At 36.0% G+C, this 21704-nt stretch overlaps 1 protein-coding gene across 12 annotated transcripts in view; it reads right to left on the bottom strand.

The window, feature by feature from the left end:
* The window catches only part of LOC120340681 (sodium channel protein type 3 subunit alpha-like), a 128446-nt gene that overhangs the window by 41123 nt on the left and 65619 nt on the right, over positions 1-21704 (bottom strand). For 9 of the 12 annotated variants that reach the window (XM_039409008.2, XM_039409006.2, XM_078119796.1 and 6 more), the window contains 2 exons: positions 16691-17018; positions 6500-6717 (listed from right to left, as the gene is read on the bottom strand). In XM_039409008.2, coding sequence (XP_039264942.2) covers positions 6500-6717; positions 16691-17018 — 546 coding nt within the window. Of the gene's footprint in view, positions 1-4954; positions 5225-6499; positions 6718-9680; positions 9755-12545; positions 12933-16690; positions 17019-21704 lie in introns of those variants that run through there. The other 3 variants (XM_039409015.2, XM_039409016.2, XM_039409018.2) reach the window with 3 other exon arrangements.

Genomic DNA, 21704 nt, shown 5'->3' with positions numbered 1-21704 from the left:
GCGGCATTGTTGTTAATTACACATAAAAACAATGCTACATTTTGAATCGGAGAAACTGCAACCACGATAATTGAACAACAATACAATGTCCTATCACGGATACGTGATCGTCAAAGGCGAAAGCACTCGGAATGTCGACAGAGAATATCACCTTTCAACATCTACTTTCATCACAATTATTAGCCACATAGAAAGTACATTTTTCAAGTCATCCGAATCACTAGGATTGATATACCGTTCACCATCGTTTAAATCAAGCCTAGACGTTTACAAGTATGGTACTATCACATAAATTAAGGCCTTAAAATACAGCCTATAAAATGCAGCACTCACTGTATTGACTTGTCTATCAACTTTTAAGCGCTGCTCTAGTACAACATAATCTCTGCGTACATTCGCCACTATGCGAAAAAATAGACTGCACGTAAATCGATTACACGATACGAAAATTCCTACATAAACTTTCCACCGAGTATCTTCTGTGTATAACTACAAACATCGCCATAGCCAAAGATAGAGTGCAATCTGTAAAGTATTTAAAGGGTTTTACATTACAGGCGAATGTTGGAGGACACATACTGAACACTTGACATCACATCCAAAACAAACCTCCTATAAATAATTATTGGTAAAAATAGCATCGATCAAATTATGGTTAATTTTAATAAAAAATATGTAAACCATTTTATGTAAGAAGGCAAAATTAGGAAAATATTCTTGCATTAAGTTAAATCAATATATTTTTCACGTATTAAATTTTGCACTGGCCCAGAAAAAATAACTTTAATCCTCAAATTACTTTCAAATTTTTGAGAAAAAAATTTGGGATGATGTTGGAACAATGATAAAATATTACTAAATAAATTAGTCTTACTAAAGTTATGTAATAAGTCCTCGTAGCCTCGTAGCCATGCTAATGATATTACAAGATGCAATGCATCCATCGCCGTTCGATTAGTTTTACTCATGCAACCCCCGTCGTTCATTGCTAATAAAGTTAAAATGCAACTTCGATCCGAATGATTTCAAAAGCTTATTATACAGCAACCAGTGATATCGCACGCTAGTAGTGTATTGTTCTTGGAATAATCCGAGTAACTTAATTACGAGGATAAATACGCCGTTCGTAAGTTTTAGGCAATTTTACGGAATAAACTTGAGTAGTTAGCGGCATCGTATAACCTTGTTTGAAACATCTTATCCTCGATGTATGTTGTCCATCAAAAACAACAATGTATATATCCGAAAGTAAAAGAAATGAAAACGTTCATTTATAAACTGAGGACATAAGATTAGAGGAAGCTGATAGATACTTGTAAAATTGCGAAAAAAGTTGTAAATATAGTCCTTGATAACCCTGAAACTTCAGTCTTGTTTCTGAATTGCTAATTGGAGGTCGAATGGATTTCATATTCACATAATTATTCGCCAGCAGTCAACAGTAATTCCACCACCAAACAAATGTTTAGATACTATCTATAGATATCTAATATGAAGTTGTAGGTGAAGAAGTTGGGGTTGAAAAACACATGACAAACCACTATTAGAATATAACCCAACATGTCCAATGTGGGTATTGTGTTTGTTGGCGTTCAGGGTTATAATGGAGAAACGGTGATTTCATGAGTATTTTATCATGTTATTGCCTTCATCTATATGATGTAAGTGGTTTCACGAGGTTCCGCCTAAATGCTTGAAAATAAATGAAAACCGAACTGAAAAGGTGGCGCCTGTATTCCGGATCTACGAAACTGCAGAGCCCGGGGCGTTAACCCGTGAGCGGACACGCAGGATTTATTTCTCTCTTGCGTAAGCAGGCGGGGTGGACAAAACGAGAGAACGATGTTGATGTCTAGGCCAGCGTTTCTCAAACTGTGTGCCGCGGCAATTATTGGAATTGGAATATTAGAAAATAAGCTATTCGTATTACACATAGGCATGCATGCATCGGACAAGCTTGTGAGACTCGAGTGCACACTATCCATTATTAGACTGATAATATTTTTATGTTATAATGCATTTGCAAACGAGACGTACACCTTCCGCCATGTTAACTTGCGCGCTTAGTTAGGCTAACAGGAAAGTAAGTTTGGACGAGTTTGTCTACCTGCTTACAAATTTCATTCTATCATAGGTGCAAAAGCTATCAAAAGAATCTAGCCATTTGCATCTCCATGGCTCTGTGAACACGTATTTTCGGCTCTGACTGAAATAAAACGCAAAAAAGTGATCGACGGAACCTCGTTTCTATTGTTTCTCAAAACAGGCACACACGTCGCATTTAAATTTGCAAAATAAATTTCGGATCAACTGAACAATCCCTCCTCCCCCCAGGGTACCAAACTGAAGAATCACCACCCCAACTAAGACCAACTGTAGAATCTCCATCCCAACTAAGACCATCTAACCCTAACCCTACCAAATAATTAGTCTAGGTCAAATGAAGGATCAACTGGTATGATCGGGTTAGGTGGGTTATAGGAGGGGGATTCTTCAGTTAGGAAACGGGATCAACTGAAGAATCTCCACCCCAACTAAGACCAACTGAAGAATCCCAGGGTGAGTCCAACTAAAGAATCTCCTCCTCAGGCGGGTCCGGAGGGGAGAATCTTCAGTTGATCCTAAATTTATTTATAGCACAAGTGTGCCGCAATTTTTTTTTTCTCAGTTCGCCGCGAGCCAAAAAAAGTTTTGAGAATTACTAATCTAGACACTTTTTACGGTCAGCAAAGCTTACTATTAATAAAGCGTCCGTTTACAGTAAAACGCTTCGCCGAAACGACAATGGCGTTCCAACAGTACATGTATCATTTGTTGTTGGGGATTGTATACTGTTGAGTTCACATAACCTCCTTCTTCACATTCTTAGTAAAGCCGTATCCCCGTGAAAAGTTAATGTGGAACTATTGCTCAAACGCGTAGCAGGAAATATAATGATAAAATAGAAATGCAACGGTATGAGAACAGACTTTAACATGTTACAACTTTTGCAGATAATCCACGGACAGGTTAACCAAGATAGACCGCAGTTACATTTATCGTTTTCTCAGATTTCCTAACAAAAGTGAACAGTTGTTGGTGTGATACACCTTGATCGTCCGCTGTTTACCCTACGTGTCCCACGTGATCGCACCTGGTTGAATTATTAAAATTTCATCGCACGAAAGCTGGTCAACCTTTCGATGAACAATCATTGCGTAGTGATGTCTGCTGTTAAAGACATGCAGCTTATGGAAGAGTAGTAGTATAATCCAGTAGCGACAAATCCTTCTAACGATGCCGGGCGATCGATCACGATCCGTTCACATGAATTAATTGAATTTGAAATGATAGCATGATTACCATTGGGCATTATGTCGCTAGGCCAAGTCAGAGTGTAACAATGCAGAGTTTTAGACAGCTCTATGATAGCACAAATGGAGTTTTTTATATAAAATAACTCTAAAGGTGTTTCGTATGACCTCTCAAAAAGCGCATTCGAACCTTCCCATATCCAATCCATTAGAATAAATAAAAATAGAAATACTGTATTGATTAGGGTAATACTATGCGATATGGTATGATATAAATATGTATAGTGAAAAAAAGGACATTCGTTTGGCCGTACAATGAAAATTCAATAATTGATGAGGCATTTCCGAACTGCACATAAATTTACAAAACATAGAAATTCGAAGAATCATAACGCTGAAATAAGCGACTTGATTTTTACATATTTTGTAAAAGTATGATTAAGGTATGGAGTATTAATATATATGTTCATCTGTTGGGTGTCAAATAAAATGTAATGTGACAGCCGACTTATATCAAAGCCTCAAAAGAATATGTTTCAGAAACAACGTGTAGGCCAACTTGATAGGAAATAATTAAAAGAAAATTGATACTAGGGGTAATTACATAAGGAATTATTCGAATTGGTTTACAAATATAACAGAAAGGTATACAACAAATTAGTGACAATAGAGTGACAAATGTTTATATTTCGGAAAGAACTTCCTTCAAACCATATATTGTAGTCGTGATTATGTGCGTAGAAATGGCGCGCTAAATTAATTCTGCCTAAGGCATTGCTTGTAAAACACAACATGTGTCTATCTCCGTTTATGAAATGTTTTCTAATGGAAAGGACTAGGCATGTAAAGTAAATCCTCTATTCTAAACTATAAATACTATAAAAAAAATTAATTACAACGAATATTTGTAAATGGAAATATTCAACAACAGTATAGCTCAAACATTGAACATCTTCCTAAAGTCTAATCCAACGCAAACATTATCTGAACACAAAGAAAATTGCGTTTACTAACCATTGAAGCCAAATATGGATTCTCAATATGCAACTTTATCATCTGTAACTGAAGTAATGCTTATTATTGAATACGTCATATCACTAGCATATACTATTACTCATCGTTTTGATTCTGGTAAAACTGAAAATACCAACTAAAAGTAGATATTACCTCTAGCCATTGCAATATAGTCAAAATTCGCCAGTGCAGTTGAGAGAGACAACGACAGAACAAGCGACGCACTACGCTACGCTTATTAACACTGACGTATACGCATTATAAATTCATTATAGTTTGTTTGGCTCGTACTCGTACTGACGCAGAGATGTAACCTTGTTTTACCGTAATTTGATAATTAGCCACAATTAGAATATGTACCCACTGCCTAAATACATTGCGTATGTCGGCCTCGCCAAGCTCAATTTTTTCAAATTCCAATTAAATTGCATGAAAATTCATTGTCTTTACAATGGATAAAAATATTGCTAAGATCTTGCACAAATTAGCCGCGCCCATATTAGCAGATTACCATGACAAATTTGAAATTGCGAAAGTGGAAACACCATATCGTAATAACAAGAGAGATATACTCAAATATGTGGACACGGAGGGCAAAACGACATATTTTATCATCAATTTCCCGAAAATCACATTCGGTAACTTACCAGCACCGGTACAGAGATTACCATCGCTTTTCCAGGTTCTGTGACGATGATCCATTCTTCATGATTCAGTCTCAACGTGAATTTAAATATCAAGCGAAGAGTCCCTTCTGTATCGCCAGCTCAGGTACTGCAGTCTACCGTTACCCATAAAAAACTTCCCTCTTTTGCTAAGCACGAGATCCGCCGACGTTCGCTGAGCACGAGATCCGGGGATGTGTGTTCGCGAAACCGCCACAAGTCGCGCAAATTTTGATGACGTCATAGCACAAAAACGAATTCCATAGAGCTTACAGAAATATTTAGAAAGTAAATAAACGCCTGGTGCTGTCGTGCAGTAGTGTGTTGTCTATCAATCCTGATATTTGACTACTAATCCGATTGGGTGTTACCGTCACGCTACGACATAATGATATTGTTATTGCCTATGTCAAATATCACTATCTCAAAACACGATTTCGAATTATTTGTGTGGGCATAAGATACAAATATTAATATTAAAACTTGATGCATTAGTTCAATATTTACGCTATAATTTGATTTCATATGCGTGAATCAACATCATCTCAAATTTTTTTCCCAAATATTTGAAAATAAAAAAATAAATATTGGTTTGTCATGAATTGTACGCCAATGTTGATAACTGAGGGGATCATATATTATATACAATCCCAAACTTGCCCAACGTGCCCAAGTACATTGGACTACAACGATTTGAATATAAATAAGGCCGACAAATGAATTCCAAGCGTTGTTTTAGGAATGCTAGTTGTGATTATAAGCAGATGGCAGCATTATGGACGAATGGTGACCGAACATAATGTCAAGTGACAGGTTACATTTAGTCAATAAGACTATGAATTACTTAGATATTCGGTAAAATTTAGATTCAGCCAACGTTTGGTATACTGTCTGATGGTACTATCAGCACGCTTTCATCTTAACGTTGGGTTACTCTGGAACTATTTCCGAATTTTCAAATCCACCGCATAGAAACAATCAAGAAACGCTTCTAAAAGGAGAGCGATATGATAACGTAAATACGCCGAGCTATGCGACAAGAGATCGCAAGTTCGATATACAAACATGGTTGGCACCACACATTCTCGTTTTCGTTCTATAGTCAAAAATGTTTTTTGAATGATGCTTATTTTCGACAGAACTGAATTGAATGGCTTAGCGAACTCTACGAGGGAACAAAAATAACATACTCGGAAAGGCACAATAGCATACAACCGGAGACTTTCCTTTGAAATAGGTTTTGTATGTACTTACCAACGTTAACAATAATATTATGATGCCAACGCGAATATTAGTTTTGTTTCGACGCGTTAAACGAAATTTTTTCGACTTCAAATATTAGAATTTAAATTTAAAAAATGAAAGGAGCATCTACAAAAGAATCGTAAACAAGTCTAATTCTTAATTGATATTAAAACAACTCTATTTAAAATTCAAGAAAATGAATCACTAAATAATTACGGTGTCTACTTCATTTTGGATTGTCGAATCAATGATATGAAAGGAAAATAATTTCACAAGACTCACCCCTTTCTCATAATATTTGTCTGGGTCTGGTAAAGCTGTGTATGCGCACGCAGGAGATCTATAGGTTTCGTTTTCTAAATCTTTAGTCAAGTAATCTGGTAATTTTTTCCCTTCTTTCAACTCAGATGTGGGAGTCTTTCCTTCGCCACTGGCTACGCTCAGTATTCCTTGCATCAATGATTTCCTATGTGCTTTGTGCCCCATAGCGTTTCGACGCTCTGAAAGTAAAAGTTCGTAATTTTTTTAATATAAGTTTGCTAAAATATTCAACACTTTGTCTACCAATAATTGCAATACCGGTATTGATATTGAAAAGCAAATGTTCTTACATTCAAGACGTTATTATAATGACAAACATAGTATAGGAAACGCCTGGTGTGAATAGTAAAAATTTTATATACATATTTTACATAATACGTAACCCATTTGTTTCGAGGATCGAGATCAATTAAACGAGTAAGTCTTCATGTTCGCTATGGTCGCGATCGAGACAGCGTGACGTGATTCGAAATTCAAGTAGGGCGAATTTTAAACTGTAATTTTATTAACCCACTACAGGTTGCTATGAATTATTATCTGAGCTTGGTAACTTGCTGGCAATGCAGAAATGAGGTATATTAATCAACTTCTGTTCCGATCGAGTGTTTTATTATTCGGTGTACGGTGTTAGTTGGGCTAATGGTGAAGATCCAGGTAATCACAGAAAACTTGTTGTCCGCAGAGAAGGGCGAAATATCTCACAGAATGAATATATATATATATATACGGCTATACACCCTCCTTTTCTATCACATTTCCATACAAAGCGAATTACACTCGTAATTATGGTTGGGATATGTGTTAGACATAAAATATGTCCAGGATTGTAGTCTACGACATCGTCCTACTTCGTAAAGGTTAAATATTGCCATATCTGTTAATTAAAAGGTGGAAACTATGCAAAGTCTCGCAGTTGGATTAAAATTTAGGTCCAGTTTTCAGTTTTGATTAAAGCAATTTCACATGAACAAACTTGCTTCCTTGCATATAATAATGAGATCTCTTTCAATCTTCGAGCTCACCGTTATAGCAAAAAATATTTTGTAAACAATGAGCAATACAACGAACGGATCGTCTAAAAGAAATACTGAAAGACGCGTTTAAATTACTGGAGTTCGTCGAAATAAAAACTCTTAATCTCACTCGCCCGAAAAGCGTAAAGCTGGCAACGATATATACATCCTACTTGATTTTAGCTCGTCGAAGAATTCTGATCTCGGTCAGATAAAACGTTACAAAAATACATTTGTGTCAGTGTGCATCGATATTCTTGAATAAATTAGTATGGCCATCTTTATTCTTGCTACAGCATCCTTGCATTATATGCATACGGATCCGCTTAGTATCGCGCAACCTCAACTGATGATCACGTTAGTTTCTTCGTGAGACTTCTGAATCCATAATGGGTCCTACCAAATCAGAACTCAACAACTGTCGCAAGAAACGCGTCTACATGTTTCTCAAAAAGGATTTGCACAATTTAATAAAATCACTCTGAAAGAAGCCCGACTAACATTTTAGATTTGTCTCATGAAGGAACTCCATGATCGGTGTTATCAAAGTTCTGGAAGGATTTATTGTGAAGTTGTTTAATTTACCTTTTAGGGATTATTCACTAAACTGCAAGATATTTATTCATTGATTAACATTTTAACTGGACATTTATTGCCATAGTTGAAATATGCTTGTCTGAAGACGTCTGATCTAGGTCAGACGAAACGTTACAGTGATACGTTTGTGTTAGTGTGCGACAAAACTCTTGAAACAGATAGTCATCTTATGCATTTCCATAATTCAATGGTCCCTTCCCTTCAAGCACATTTCCGTTGGTTTTCCTCATAAATATCGGATCATCTTCAACTCAGTTGCAGCCTCATCTGAGACTAGAGGGAATTTCAAACAATCCATCTCATAATTAAACGAGTCGTCGACGACATAATATGCATGTGACGTTTTATCTGCACTTCAATTACTTCATTCGAATGCGCGTTTGCCGCCGAACTTCGTTTTCGATACGATTACGACAGCCGTTGTAGTGCAATAATGTATCTTCGACGTAAAAGAAGAATGTACGATGTATCACAAATGTTCAATCGAAACATGATGAAAAGTAGTTTGCAAGTTATTTTTTCCTTAAAATACCCAAGGCGAAAAGAGACGCATGGAACCGGCTTAAGAGACGCATGCGGCTCGATAGCCTCGGATTGGCCACCCCTGGCATAGAGCAAGGAAGTTAGGTAGTTAGCCTGGCGTACCCCAATCGATAATTATTTAACATATATATAGCAATACTATTGTAAACTAAATAGGAATTGACGGATGCTCGGATTATTTTGTTTTGATGCGCTTGCGAAAAACACATTTTCGAAATAGGGGAATTTCTGCAGGACAATATTTGATATATTTTTCACACATGTAAATCAGAGAAACGAAAAGATTGCCAGCACAACGTAAAATTAATTTTTTTCTAAACATATCCCGCATCTCATGGGTATGTCACGACATAACATATGAGTTCCTCGCTTTTATTCAGTCCCATAGGGCAGTGGTTTCCAGCGAGGAATGGATTCTTCCGTATTGAGTAATTTTACAAGTACAAGGAAAGATTGTGATTCAAGGAAGTGGTTCCAGAGCCTTGTTGCATACAAACACAAATATATTTCCGTAACGTTTCATCTGACCAAAGGCAGACATTCTCAGACAAACATAATATAAAAATAATTGGAATTTCGTAACCAAAGCCAAATTATATAGAAGAAATAAATAGTCAGTAATTTATCCAAACTCTACCAATGGAATTATGAACCTACGCGTCTAGTAATGAAATATTGCCCTACTAATCGAGGTTTGTACAGATTTCTATAAAGTTAAAATTGGAATAAATAAGAATTCCCCGACTCTATGTAAAAGTTTCCGTCGCTGAATAGAAAATGGAAAAGGAAAACAATGAATGATGAGAAAAAGCTCGCTAGCTAATATTAAAGCTCACTTCAACCTATGAAACCCATTCAATACGTACAGATGTCGTTGGATGATTATTATTATTGAGCATACTCACATCTTCTGACGACAACAGGAAAACTAACATCACGCCAAAAATAAGATTGATCAGTAAACATGTAAATTGTACACATGCACTTACTTTGTAAAAATATTGCAGGGGAAATCATCAATGGCATGTTGACAAAGTATTTTGGGGTAGAACCATACTATCCAAACTCGTGTGGGTGATTGCTGCCGCCCTGCACGTTTCTTTTGAAGATATATTATACGCAATTGGCATAAGTAAAAAGACACGATTTGTCAACGAATCGAAACTCTATTCAGAAAAAGCTCCATTCGGCCAAAACAAAAGATAAAAACAATAGCATTTATATTCAGTGGGAAGAGACGATATATAGACTATAGTATATAATTGTACGTGAAATATAGCTTGTAATAACTGTTAACTATACTATGCCATTTGATGGAAGTGAAGCATATACCAATATCCATGCTCTAATTACCAAAGCAATCTTGGCCAAACTGTTTATGCGTTATTTTGTAAGAAAATTGAAGAGATTTGGATGAAAATTGAAAATAAAAAACTCAAGCAATTGCAACATTTGATTCCCAGGAGCTCAGAACGAACAATTTCGAAAGTCAATTCGAATTTCGAAGTGCGGTATTTACAAAAGCTAAGTTTAAAACGCTTGAGAATGTCCGGTAAATTAACCAAAAATCGAAAATATAGTCAGTCCTCTCTACACCTACACTTCCGGCAGAATACGCTAAAAAATATTCTGTATAAAGAAATTTTGAAATACACTTCACACCATGCGTGTATCGTGCGGTTCTGATTTCGAAAGTAATTACAATAAAAATGCTTTTGTTTCAGGATAAACAGACGTGGTAATTTGCACAAAACAGTTATTCACATTAAATCGTAATGTCTTTATGCACACCCACAAAATTTTGAGGCATATTCGCTATAACTTGAAATAGCTAAATTCCCTAGTCGTTCAATACGTTTATTAGGAATGAAAATTTAACGATTACTATTACCTCACCATGCATTGGTATGCCTGTAACAGTAATACGCCAAAGGGTGAATACGGTCGTACAGATCTAGCAATGTAAAATACTTAATATACAGACCAACAGTATTAGGAATGTATTTGATAAGTTAAAGTTTCACAAGCGGATACTGCAAAAACAAGTTTATAGGATTATTGTAAATTGTATTATTTAGACGGAGCGAAAAATGAGTATGTATTAAATGCACGTAGTATGTGTCAGGAAAAGAGGAAATAGCAAAAACAATATCAATAAAATCTGGATCTGAAAACATCGTAGTGCTAAAAATAGCCTATACTGTCCTTTTTGACATGAAAGTTTTTAAACAGAAGTTGATGAGCAATCAATCGCCCTGTGTTTGTCGAAATATCAATTTTGAGTGAGTCGCGCGGGAGTTACGCGATATTCGAATCACTAATACGTGCATAAGGGAGTGAAATATGAATCAAATTAAGGTCTTGTTTCATTACTCTCTACAACAGCCAACAGATAACTACGGCGAATGTGAACGACTAATCGCGGCTAGCTCACTAGGGCGGCACAGCACTATATTTAGAACCTCCTGATTGAAGTTGTCGCATATTTAATCTTTTCCGGTGAAAATTGCCAGATTTATAACCATTGCTGTAGTTTACGCACGATTTATCTAGACGCGAATATACAATAAATAAATATTCAACTGTATCTATGCCTGATGAAGTCAAACTTTGTTCAGTCAAAACGTTACAGAAATATATTTGAGTTAGTGTGTTGCAAGACTCTCATGGATAACTTAGAATAGTAAGTTATAATCACTCTTGCTACAGTATCCTTGCATTATATGCATACGGTTCCACCAGTGCAAAAGAATAGAAGAAGGATAAGTAGTTATTCCAACAGAAACCCAATTAATAGCACAAAAAAATAATCGTTTCGAAATTGATGTGGGCAATTTTCGGATTATTGGAAGCATTTATTTCACCGCAAAATTCTCATTTGAATATTCAATCCATGTTCATGCTAAATGGTATCATTCACTTCGCATCCATGGATGCATATACCAGATGCCTGGTTCACGAAAAAAAAGGTTAGGTCACTTTAGCAGTGCGATAAACACTGCTCAGCAAAAGTTAATTTCCAATTAAATAAATCAATTTCCAATGCTTAAATTCTCAACGTCAGTAGAAAAATAGCAGTTGCATTTTTAGGAATGTCCTACATACATATCTAAATAACGAAATATACAGATGCTGAAAAGGAAGGTAAGTACAGAACATATTGGGCAAAAAATATTTTAAATGAATAAAAATGCAGCTGCAAAGCTCAACAATTATATGGAATTGCTCATTGTGTAGATGTAAATGCCAGATTTGGCCAAAACTTCAGACAACTATTACACTTAAGAAAATCAGGCGATAATGTTAGAAACAGGTAAAACAAACAATTTACGTCTTTAAGATTTTAATTATAATTAAAATGTCATTCTTGCAAATATAGTAACGCTATGTAGTATTTGAAAAAAGAAGAAGATCTACAACGATTATATACATTTTATGCACAATGCACGTATGGTCGGGAGGCTTACTTATTATTAAACAGCAAAACCACTACGCGGAAAAATATTTAACCGACAGACAAAATAGCATATAACTGGAGAACTAATTTTCTTTTCGCCCTGAAAATCCAATTCCATAGGATGGACAGGATGCTTCCTTATTACATGGAAACGTAGGTGTTTGTTGCAGGCTACACTTGTAGGAAAGCAAATGCAAACTTTCACGACAAATGTTTGCGTCGACATCTAAAATAGTTAACAGACCAATACGCAACGCAACAGCAATTGTAACATTCAGCAGCACACAGGTAATTTCGATGCCCTATTTCACTGCAGCATTGTTTAATTATAGATAAATAAGTATAGCTGTGAAATGTTCTTATCAAAACATCATACAAGATGTATAATATAACTTACCAAAAGTAAAATGTAGAAGCGCTTCAAGTTTCCATAATGGATAATCATAACTGTCCTGATGTTTAGCTTTAATTCTCTGTCTGACCACCATATCGCAGTAATATTATCTTTCCAGTAGGCTTCGTTTTTATATCAAAGAATTCAATAGCAGGTAATATATCTGCTAGGCGCGTCTTGTCACCAGATATAATCTTAAAATATGCTCCAACCGAAAAATCTAAAAGTGTTTAGTCGACTATAAATGTTGGCATTTTGTTGAAAAGCTGGTTCAATCACGAGCCACATCCTTAACTATAATTGGTGAGTTAATGTTGAAAGCGATTCATAACGAAAATGAATTGTGTGAACGCCAGAGTAAATGACAATACCTAGAAATCCAAAATTTGACAACCAGCCTGCTGGTAATGAGAAATTGAATACTTGCCACTTCTACACGCAAAACTGTCAAATGACATCATTGGAGAATAAAAATAATCCGTGATTGGAGCATACAGAAAGCTAATTATTGAATCAATAAAATGAATGAAAAAAGATCCCCTGTGGCTTTCGTCTAAAGCGCGGCATGGCACACCATGGTGCGTAAGATTTAATGTGATTTCCGATCGATACAAGCAATTCAAAATCATTGTCTATGGCCGACTGAACCTATTTTAAGGCATCAAAACTGCACGATAGAGAGTGTGTAGTGGAGCATGGTGTGACATAACACATGATCCCTTTGCTCTGCTGCAAATTTCACAAGTGGTTTGTTTGCTCATTTGAAACCATATGTTGGATAAATGGGCTCTCTTGATAATAAAAAATTAAGAGAAAATCCAATGTGTAAAGAAGGAACTGTCAGGATGCAATTTGCAAGTATTTCTTCTGAAGCGTTTAGTGGCCCACCAAGTAATAAAAGTGACATCTTGTTATTTTTTTAATATATAATAATTTTACGATAAATTATGATAGGAAGCTGTCATAATTTAACGAACAAGGAACAGCATACCTTATCCAATCTAAATCTCCCTGAATGACGTTGAGGACTTGGAGTTAGAACCAGAAATCTTTAATCTACCTCTTCAACGTAGTCAATTAGTGCGACGGTGGGCGTGAAATGAATTTATTTGAGATTAAATGGAATTATCCGAGATTTCATCAATTATCACAATTGACTCAAGAAACTTGAAAAATCAGATATGCTTTTTCTTACAAGTATTTCGTTAGTCCAAATCGTAACAAAATATACCGAACGTTGAGGGTCTGCCCCTACGTAATTAAATTAACTTATTGAGTGAGGAATTAAATAATCGTTACATTGTAGCTGACTGTGTGTGATAGTTAAAGAACATGATATCGTCGAAATTACGGTCACCAGTGGTTGTATGCTGAATGGGTTTCTTGGCAGGGTTAATTTCTTGATAATATAATCATTATAATGGACAGCATACCAATTTAAATCTTTGATATCCCGTTACGCTGGCTACGCTCTCTGAAATTAAAATCAGCTGATTTTTTACTTTTTCTTTAGATGACTAGTCGAGTCCGCTAGTCCGAGTCCGCTGTCTCCAGAAACCATTAGTAGGCGATACTTCGCGACGTCGTCATACATATTCATGCCTGGGCAAACTACTATATTATAAAATCTATATACAGATTTCATTCAATAGAAAGTATACCTAGAATAGTGTATCATTCCGTATATCAGTGATGTCTCTGAGCTGTTGCCCTTCTCGATTAAGCGTCATTGATGATAGTGCATGGTCATTGTTTGTCAGAGACGACTATCAGTATTTCAGATGATATTTAATACATGTGTAATTGTTTAAATAACGTTGTTTGACTTTTTATTTTTCAGTACAGATCAGTTAAAAATTGTAAATTACGAATGTGGCGAACGAAACGTGGTTACGAAATGGCACAACTTTGCTGTTATTCAATAACAATCCGCGAACATAAAAATGTGAGGGATACTGCCAAATAATATTCAGTTTTAATACTTATTACCTATTATTGCGCCTTGCGAATTCGTCATCGCTGTTAGAAAAATCTCAAGTTCTGCATTTAATTTAGTACAATAAAAATACATAAAGAAGTATATTAGTGTATCAAAAATACATATTTAACGCCTCGAAATCTCCGCGGAACGGATTCTGAAACAGTCGCCTGATTACGCGACTCGTTTGAAGAGCCGACTTTTTCAACGGATAATGATCTATTTTGCGGAAAGTAATCAATCCATACGGGCATATTTAAAATGTTTTGTTTTATTAACTTAATGGTGTTTAATTTAACCTGCGGTTACTTCATCAAAAGAAAAACAATATAACACTGAAATACTACGGCAATCTGCAGACATAAAAATGTGTGGTAAAATGCCCGATTATAAGGCGTTTTGAGATCTCGTGATTTCCACAAACCTGAGCTATTCTTGCAGCACTGGATTCTCTCCATTTTGAAGATATTATCGTTAGATAAATTTCTTCGTCTGCGATAATATTCCACGGAGTAAAATTAATTTTAGTACAATAAAATATTGATTGAAATTATTTTACACTCATATACCAAGTCGCGCCAGGACCCGTCGGTAATTTTAGATTTGAGTAAAAGGTACTTTGCGCGCACAATTCACTGTGTTTCAATTTACAGTGGCTGTATCTTTCCGAAAATCGGCCAATCAAAATGTTGCCGAAATTTTCAGTTCACAATCTCTAATATAGTGTTTTTAACCTGTCGCGGGCCTCCTAAATCAAAACCAATGATGTTTTCGTTCTATTTATAGTATTTTATATCGCCGACTTTTATTCAAGAAAACATCCCGCCGCCGATGATTATACAATAACTCGTGTTCTCACTGGTTTCACAGTTCCGTGCGGGAAAAAAATACCATTGCCCCCGTGTGGCACAAGACATATATATATATACTTGAGAAAAATTTGTAATTTAGGGTGAGTAAACTCCGACGTAATGGTGTTTACGGCTATAAAAACACGTCAAGCTGACGAAAACAATCCGGGATTTTAACAAAATTGTTGATGGGGAATGCTAACGCCAAAACGTCGAATAATGCAAGTCACGAGAATGAAGTGTGGCCATATTCACTTAAAGTTTAAAGACCAACGATAACCATGTCCAGTTGTCCACCAATAAATCTAATCTTGAACTTAAAAAATATTGAAGACATTGGAGTTTCTAATCAAATAAAACCGAAGCTTCTCATTTTGAGAATTTTACAGTGGATGCAACACACCGCGCTGCTAGAGAATCTGTTTTCGTTAGTTTGCGAAAGCTGTAACGTGTTGACGAAGATTTATTATATGCCAATTTTTTGAGAAAATGAGAGAAAACGAATGGTTCACGAGAAGCAAATGGTTTAAAACATGTGTACAACTTGCGCATGTCAAAGTATTTAACGAAAAACGTTTCATATTATCCAGCACAGACATTAAATTCCGAGCTACATATGGCACGAATAGACGTCGAACGAATCTATACGTGTATTGGATACGTGTATTGGGTTTGCGGGCCGATGCCGATATCTATATTGCAATTCTTATTTTCTTGGTGTGGGGCATTTTAATATTACTTCACATTAAGTGGCCTTGCACTGCGCTTATTTTTTACCGCATTAACACAGTCGCAAAAAAATCTCTCCAACTCGGTTTCATCAAGCGGTCGTCAGACGAACACAATATCGTGTATGAATATAGCTTTTATAGACTGTAACATTCGGTACATTGAAGCACTTCATCTCCGATACGACTAAATAAAAAATACTTCTATCCACAGACATCACCAAAAACAAGTATTACAGATAACGAATTATCACAAAATACCTAGTAATTAGCCAATAAAGAACCTGCCATGATTCAAGCATCGACATGGAAGTGCTTAATTGCATCAAGTCGGTTATGAACTCTAGTGTACTCGATCAGCGCCCATGGCGACAGTTTCGGCTAGGAAACTTATAAAAGTTTAGGCAAGAAGATTAGGCAGCGATAGTGATAGAAACTTCCATTATTTTATTATTCAAATGTTCAATTTGAGTTTGGTGGTGATTTGCAACTGATTATTGGCCGTAACTGATACCTGCAAATCCTTTATTATCGCATTTCAGATCGAAGCTTTGGAAACTGGTAACTTACTGGTACTTAACTGGTACTTACTGGTGGCCAAATTCAATCGAGGAGGCATGATGAAATCCTCTTCACCGTCTTCCTTAAAGTCGTTGGTGGGTTTTTGCGAAGAATAACCGTCGGACCAGGAAACGTGTCTCACGCCTTCGATCGCTTGAGAAGGGGTCGGCAAGTACTGCACGCTGCTCTGGAGGCGCTTTTTAGTAGCTAAACGACTGAGATTCAAGCGTACGTTTTCCTCTCTCTTGGCAGAATCGATTTCTGCTAATCTTCTTTCGATTCTAACCCTATCCTGCAATAGCCGTCGTTGTTCTGCAACGGGATCTCCTTTTCGATTGAAGAAAAATCTGTGAAATGCCTGAAAAAGGGTATAATTATAAATACTGATTTCAATGACGCTAAAAGTCAATTTGAATTAAAAATAAGTTTTTAAAATAATCAAACTATGATTATTTGTGATTGGGATATGATACAGTAATTTCTATCCATTGCTAGTGAAATAATAACCAAATTTTCATCACGATCGAAGTTATGCGCATTGATATATTACAACATGCCATTTATGTAAAGTTTCTTTTAGTATATGGGATGTACTAAAGTTCCTAGGTTCTTAGGGTGTTCAGAGAACATATTCCGCAGAAATATGAGATTATCATATATAGGTTTTCCGTAAAGAACGGAAACCCACGAGGAATTGGAAACTAATTTGTAAATAAGTAATTCTACACTTTTACCATATTCAAAATGCAAAAAAATGGTATCGCAAATCTTTGACGTTGAGGAGGGCGCAGTTCAACAGGTCGCAATGCCAACTGACAAGCCTCGTTCAACCATTTTCACATTGAATGCTATTTATAATATAACTGAATATAGGATATACGAAGTTGAATGAATTTTGTCTCGCTCACTATTTTGTAATATACCGATCCGTGATATGTAAATTTGAGACAAGGAAAGAGTAAAAAGAACCGAAGCCTTAGAACATGTAAACCAGTAGTTCTCAACCGGGGGCCACGAAGCAGTTCAAGGGGGGCCACGACACAGGGCTGATAATTGATCATAAAGCGACTTCGTTTGCATATATTCCTTTCAAAATAAAATTCAGCGTTCACCGCTGTTTTATTGCCTGAATAGGTTATTTGAGATCGCAGGGTGTATTCACTTTCTTGTGTGTGAATTGTTTGATCCTAATGGAATTTGGAAACTACCAATCAAAATAGTTCGCCGGTAGGCCGTCTATCCTGTAGCTTTCACTAGACTGCGAGATAATCTTCGCTATCATAATATAGACGCAAGAACCCATTGGTAAATTCTTAATGCCCAAAATACGAAAATGAAACGACAACTACGTTGGCTTTGGCTTTACGAAAGTAAATCGAGATGACAGAGAATTGTCTCAATGCTTGCTTTGCCTGTATGTAATGAGCAAGGAATCATTGTGCCCGGTTTCTAATATAAGGAACCTCGTCCAACAGTCCCAAGCGCAAGATTCCCATTGATTGCATACTAAAAAGCTTTTACCTTCTTGTCTGTGGTTGGATTTTGCATTCCATAAAAGGTCGTTAAAAAACATAATACAATCCATCACGTTTCGTTTTATGGGATGGCGAACAGAGGGGCCACGAGAGAAAAAAGGCGCTGGAAGGGGGCCAAGAGCCATAAAAGGTTGAGAACCACTGATGTAAACAATAGACAAAATAAAGAAAAGTAGTTTAATTTAAATGTCACATTTGTCGATCTGTGCGCATAGACTTTTTACAGTAATTAAAAGATCGTGTGTGATTTGTCAAGCTTCAAAAGTTTGACAATTCTCTGCCGTACAATTTTACGACTAGCCTCTATTCCATGAATTTTATCTTCTTATTCCCACCATCTATCTCGCCCTACTAGCGCTGCGTTGACTTGAATTGTTTAAACTAGTCCCATGTCAACAGGTATATACTGACATATCTTCAGCAAAAGTTATTCTTACACATGTACAAGAGTGTCAGCGGTCGTTCTATTAATCAGACTTGAGTAAGAATTGACTTGGAATTTATTGCCATATGTAGAGATATTTAATACAATTGATTGACAATACAAAACAATACACAAAAAAGAAAAACGCAAAGAGTGGCGGTATAGTTACTATTTTTAGGTTTGGAAAACTTTCCATAAAACGATATAATAGTGCAACAGTCAGATATAACAAACTACCAATAGCTTTTAAAGGGACACAGTGATATACGGCACATATCCTACCCACTACTAGGGGTGGGTAAAATCGAACAATTTTTTCGAATCGAATAATTTGAATATTTTTAACGAATACCGAATAGTCGAATAACGAATATTATTTCCCGAACGTCGGTCGATACTCCCTTTGAAAATTAATGAAGACACTGAAAAATCGGCTACAAAGCGTTTTTTTACTGGTTAATTTCGTAATAATCGTTGATTGTTTTTGTCACCGTGGCCGTTTTTCCGGGGATATAATATATATATTACCGCCCCGTATTCGGGTCGGCGGACATCGAAGTTTATATTTCGGGTTTACCCGTGCGTTCACGTCGGCAACTTCTGTTAAAACCATTAAGGATTGATTTTGAAACCCAAAAAAATATTATCCTAATTTTTATCATTTGCGTTGGCTTTCATATTACTCATCAACGTTTGTAAGTTTACCGCCACAATATTAAGCGAACGGTGATATTATTATCGATACCGGGATGCAGATATTTATTAAGACAATACCGTAATTATTAACTTTGCTATGCTTTTCCATGGTGGGTATGTTACTTTACAGATAAACCTCGCAAAGCTGCGATTGCGTCAATCCCGAATGTTGATTTAAAATAGTGACTGAATAATTCGGCAATAAAGGCATTTCTGCATGGCCATATGACGAGATGGCGTTAATAAACACCGCTTCTTGAATAATAATTAACATATTCGACCTAATGCGACCTATAAAAAATTGCGCTTTTGTACTTTTGTGCCTAATAGATGGCCAGACGGTATTTATAGCCAACTCTTTCAAGTTCCGATGTTTTCTTTTAACAAACCCCGCGATCATTATAGCTAATATCGTTACCGAGTAATTCACAATTTTATTTACGGTATTTGCAAATTCACTTTTACTTCTCTTGACGATTTTGATAATGTCACGCCCCATTTATCAGTGCAAAAATGCTCAGAATATAACGAATGTGATAATTTTCGATGATACAACAATTCGTAAACGAGACAGTGCGCGCTGTTACATCGAAATTCACGATTGATTTTACGTTATGATTCCTACACTCCACCCACCATGCATCTCCGAGTGAAATGTTTACATTTTTTACATTACTTGGTCAAGAATGAAAGGAATCATTAAAGAATTATTGGAAAGTACATTAAAAGAACTATGTCCTGCCATTTCTTTTCTGGCCATAGCTTGTTCGTGTTATACTATGTATGGTTTCATTCGAAAGTTATTTCAACTTTTAATTTTCGTTAAACAAATTTATGTTTGGTGCATGCATGGAACGGCTAATCACGTGTCGCCAATCATACGGAGTTTAAAATCTGGGATATTTAATTTAAATACCTCATCAGTTTTGACGTTTCTAAATTTAGGGAACGGTGTCGGTACTTTTTTTGCAAAGTAGGGAATTGAAATGAACGAATGAAACGCAAAGAAAACAAATAACACCACAACGCAAAACGATTTTTCAAATTTGACGCTTTTGTCTGTTAGCGAGCGTTGTAGGTGAATTCTCGCGCTGTGTCCAAGCGAAGTGGCGCAGATCACGTGGTACCCGATATTCGTATAGTAAAATGCCATTCGAATAATTTAATATTCGATTCACTATTCGAATATTTTGCCAAGCCCTACCCACTACATATTTTAATAAAATTGGTTTATGATTGTTTAAAAAAAATGCTGGAACAGTCATCTAACGGCGTAGTATTCGTAAACCATTTGCAGAAATCTACAATGTCATAAATTAGGACATATCTAATCTCTGACTCTTATTACTCCCGTCCAAAGTTTTCGGATATGTGTGTTCAGCAGCACCTGACAATATACATGGCACAATAAGAAGCATAAGAGAATTTCGCTTCTTAACCCTAACTACATAGTCTCGTGTTTTTTTACCGAGTTTATCATGCTCCGAAGCGAACCCCGTGCATTCTTCGGAACTTTTCTATAGTTTTTTGCTCGTGTAACAATAACGCAATATGCTATTCAACAACGAATATAGAAAGATTTATTACTATCACATTATTTTCATGTGCCAAAAAATCGATGTCTTTTTGAAAGTCAATATATCCCAGTATGACGTTTGTCAAAAATTTGCAAATCTACATCGATACCAAACCTGATTACAGATTTTAAGGTAACTCCGCGTGCCATCCACGTTTCATAAACCAAAAAAGAAGATAATTGGGGATTCCTATTTGAGAAGTGCACTACTAGTTTCTCTAAAGTAGTTATGAAAATATTTTTCAAATATAGGTTCAAATATGGGAGTCGTCATAGGAGCATCATGGTTAGTCATTGGGGAAGTGGCATGTGCGTACAAAACAAGGGCAATTCATCATCAATAATGTATGAGAATTGCAAATTTCATCCTTTTTAAAAAAAGGTGTTATCAGTTGCGACAACGAAAAACGGCGTGATTCCAAGGTAAGTTTCACCATAGCTCCATGTCATCATAAAAATATCTGTTACATAAATGTGATTCAGAAATTCCTATTACAGCCAAGCAAAACCTCAATTTCTGGGGAAATGATTCACATCGTGGATCTATATAGTGAATAGAAACGTAAATATAGATGAGTCGAATGGGAAAGAGTCTGACACCTGTCTAGGTAGTAAAAATATATTTATATGTGTAGTGAATTTCCGGAACGTTTTTTGATAACCACTAGTTTTTGATGGAATTTTTAGAAAAGCGACAACAGTGTCACTGATATAATGGTTACCATACCTTATGTCCACCCGGCCCGCGTCTGTTTAATAACTATTTGGATTGTTGTTAATGAAAATTGTGACTGGTGTAAAAATATTCTAAAC

This window comes from Styela clava, chromosome 14 (genome assembly GCF_964204865.1).
Source record: "Styela clava chromosome 14, kaStyClav1.hap1.2, whole genome shotgun sequence".
Classification (NCBI taxonomy): Eukaryota; Metazoa; Chordata; class Ascidiacea; order Stolidobranchia; family Styelidae; genus Styela; species Styela clava.
Note: the sequence above shows the minus strand (reverse complement) of the source record. Positions and strands in the feature narration are given on the sequence as shown.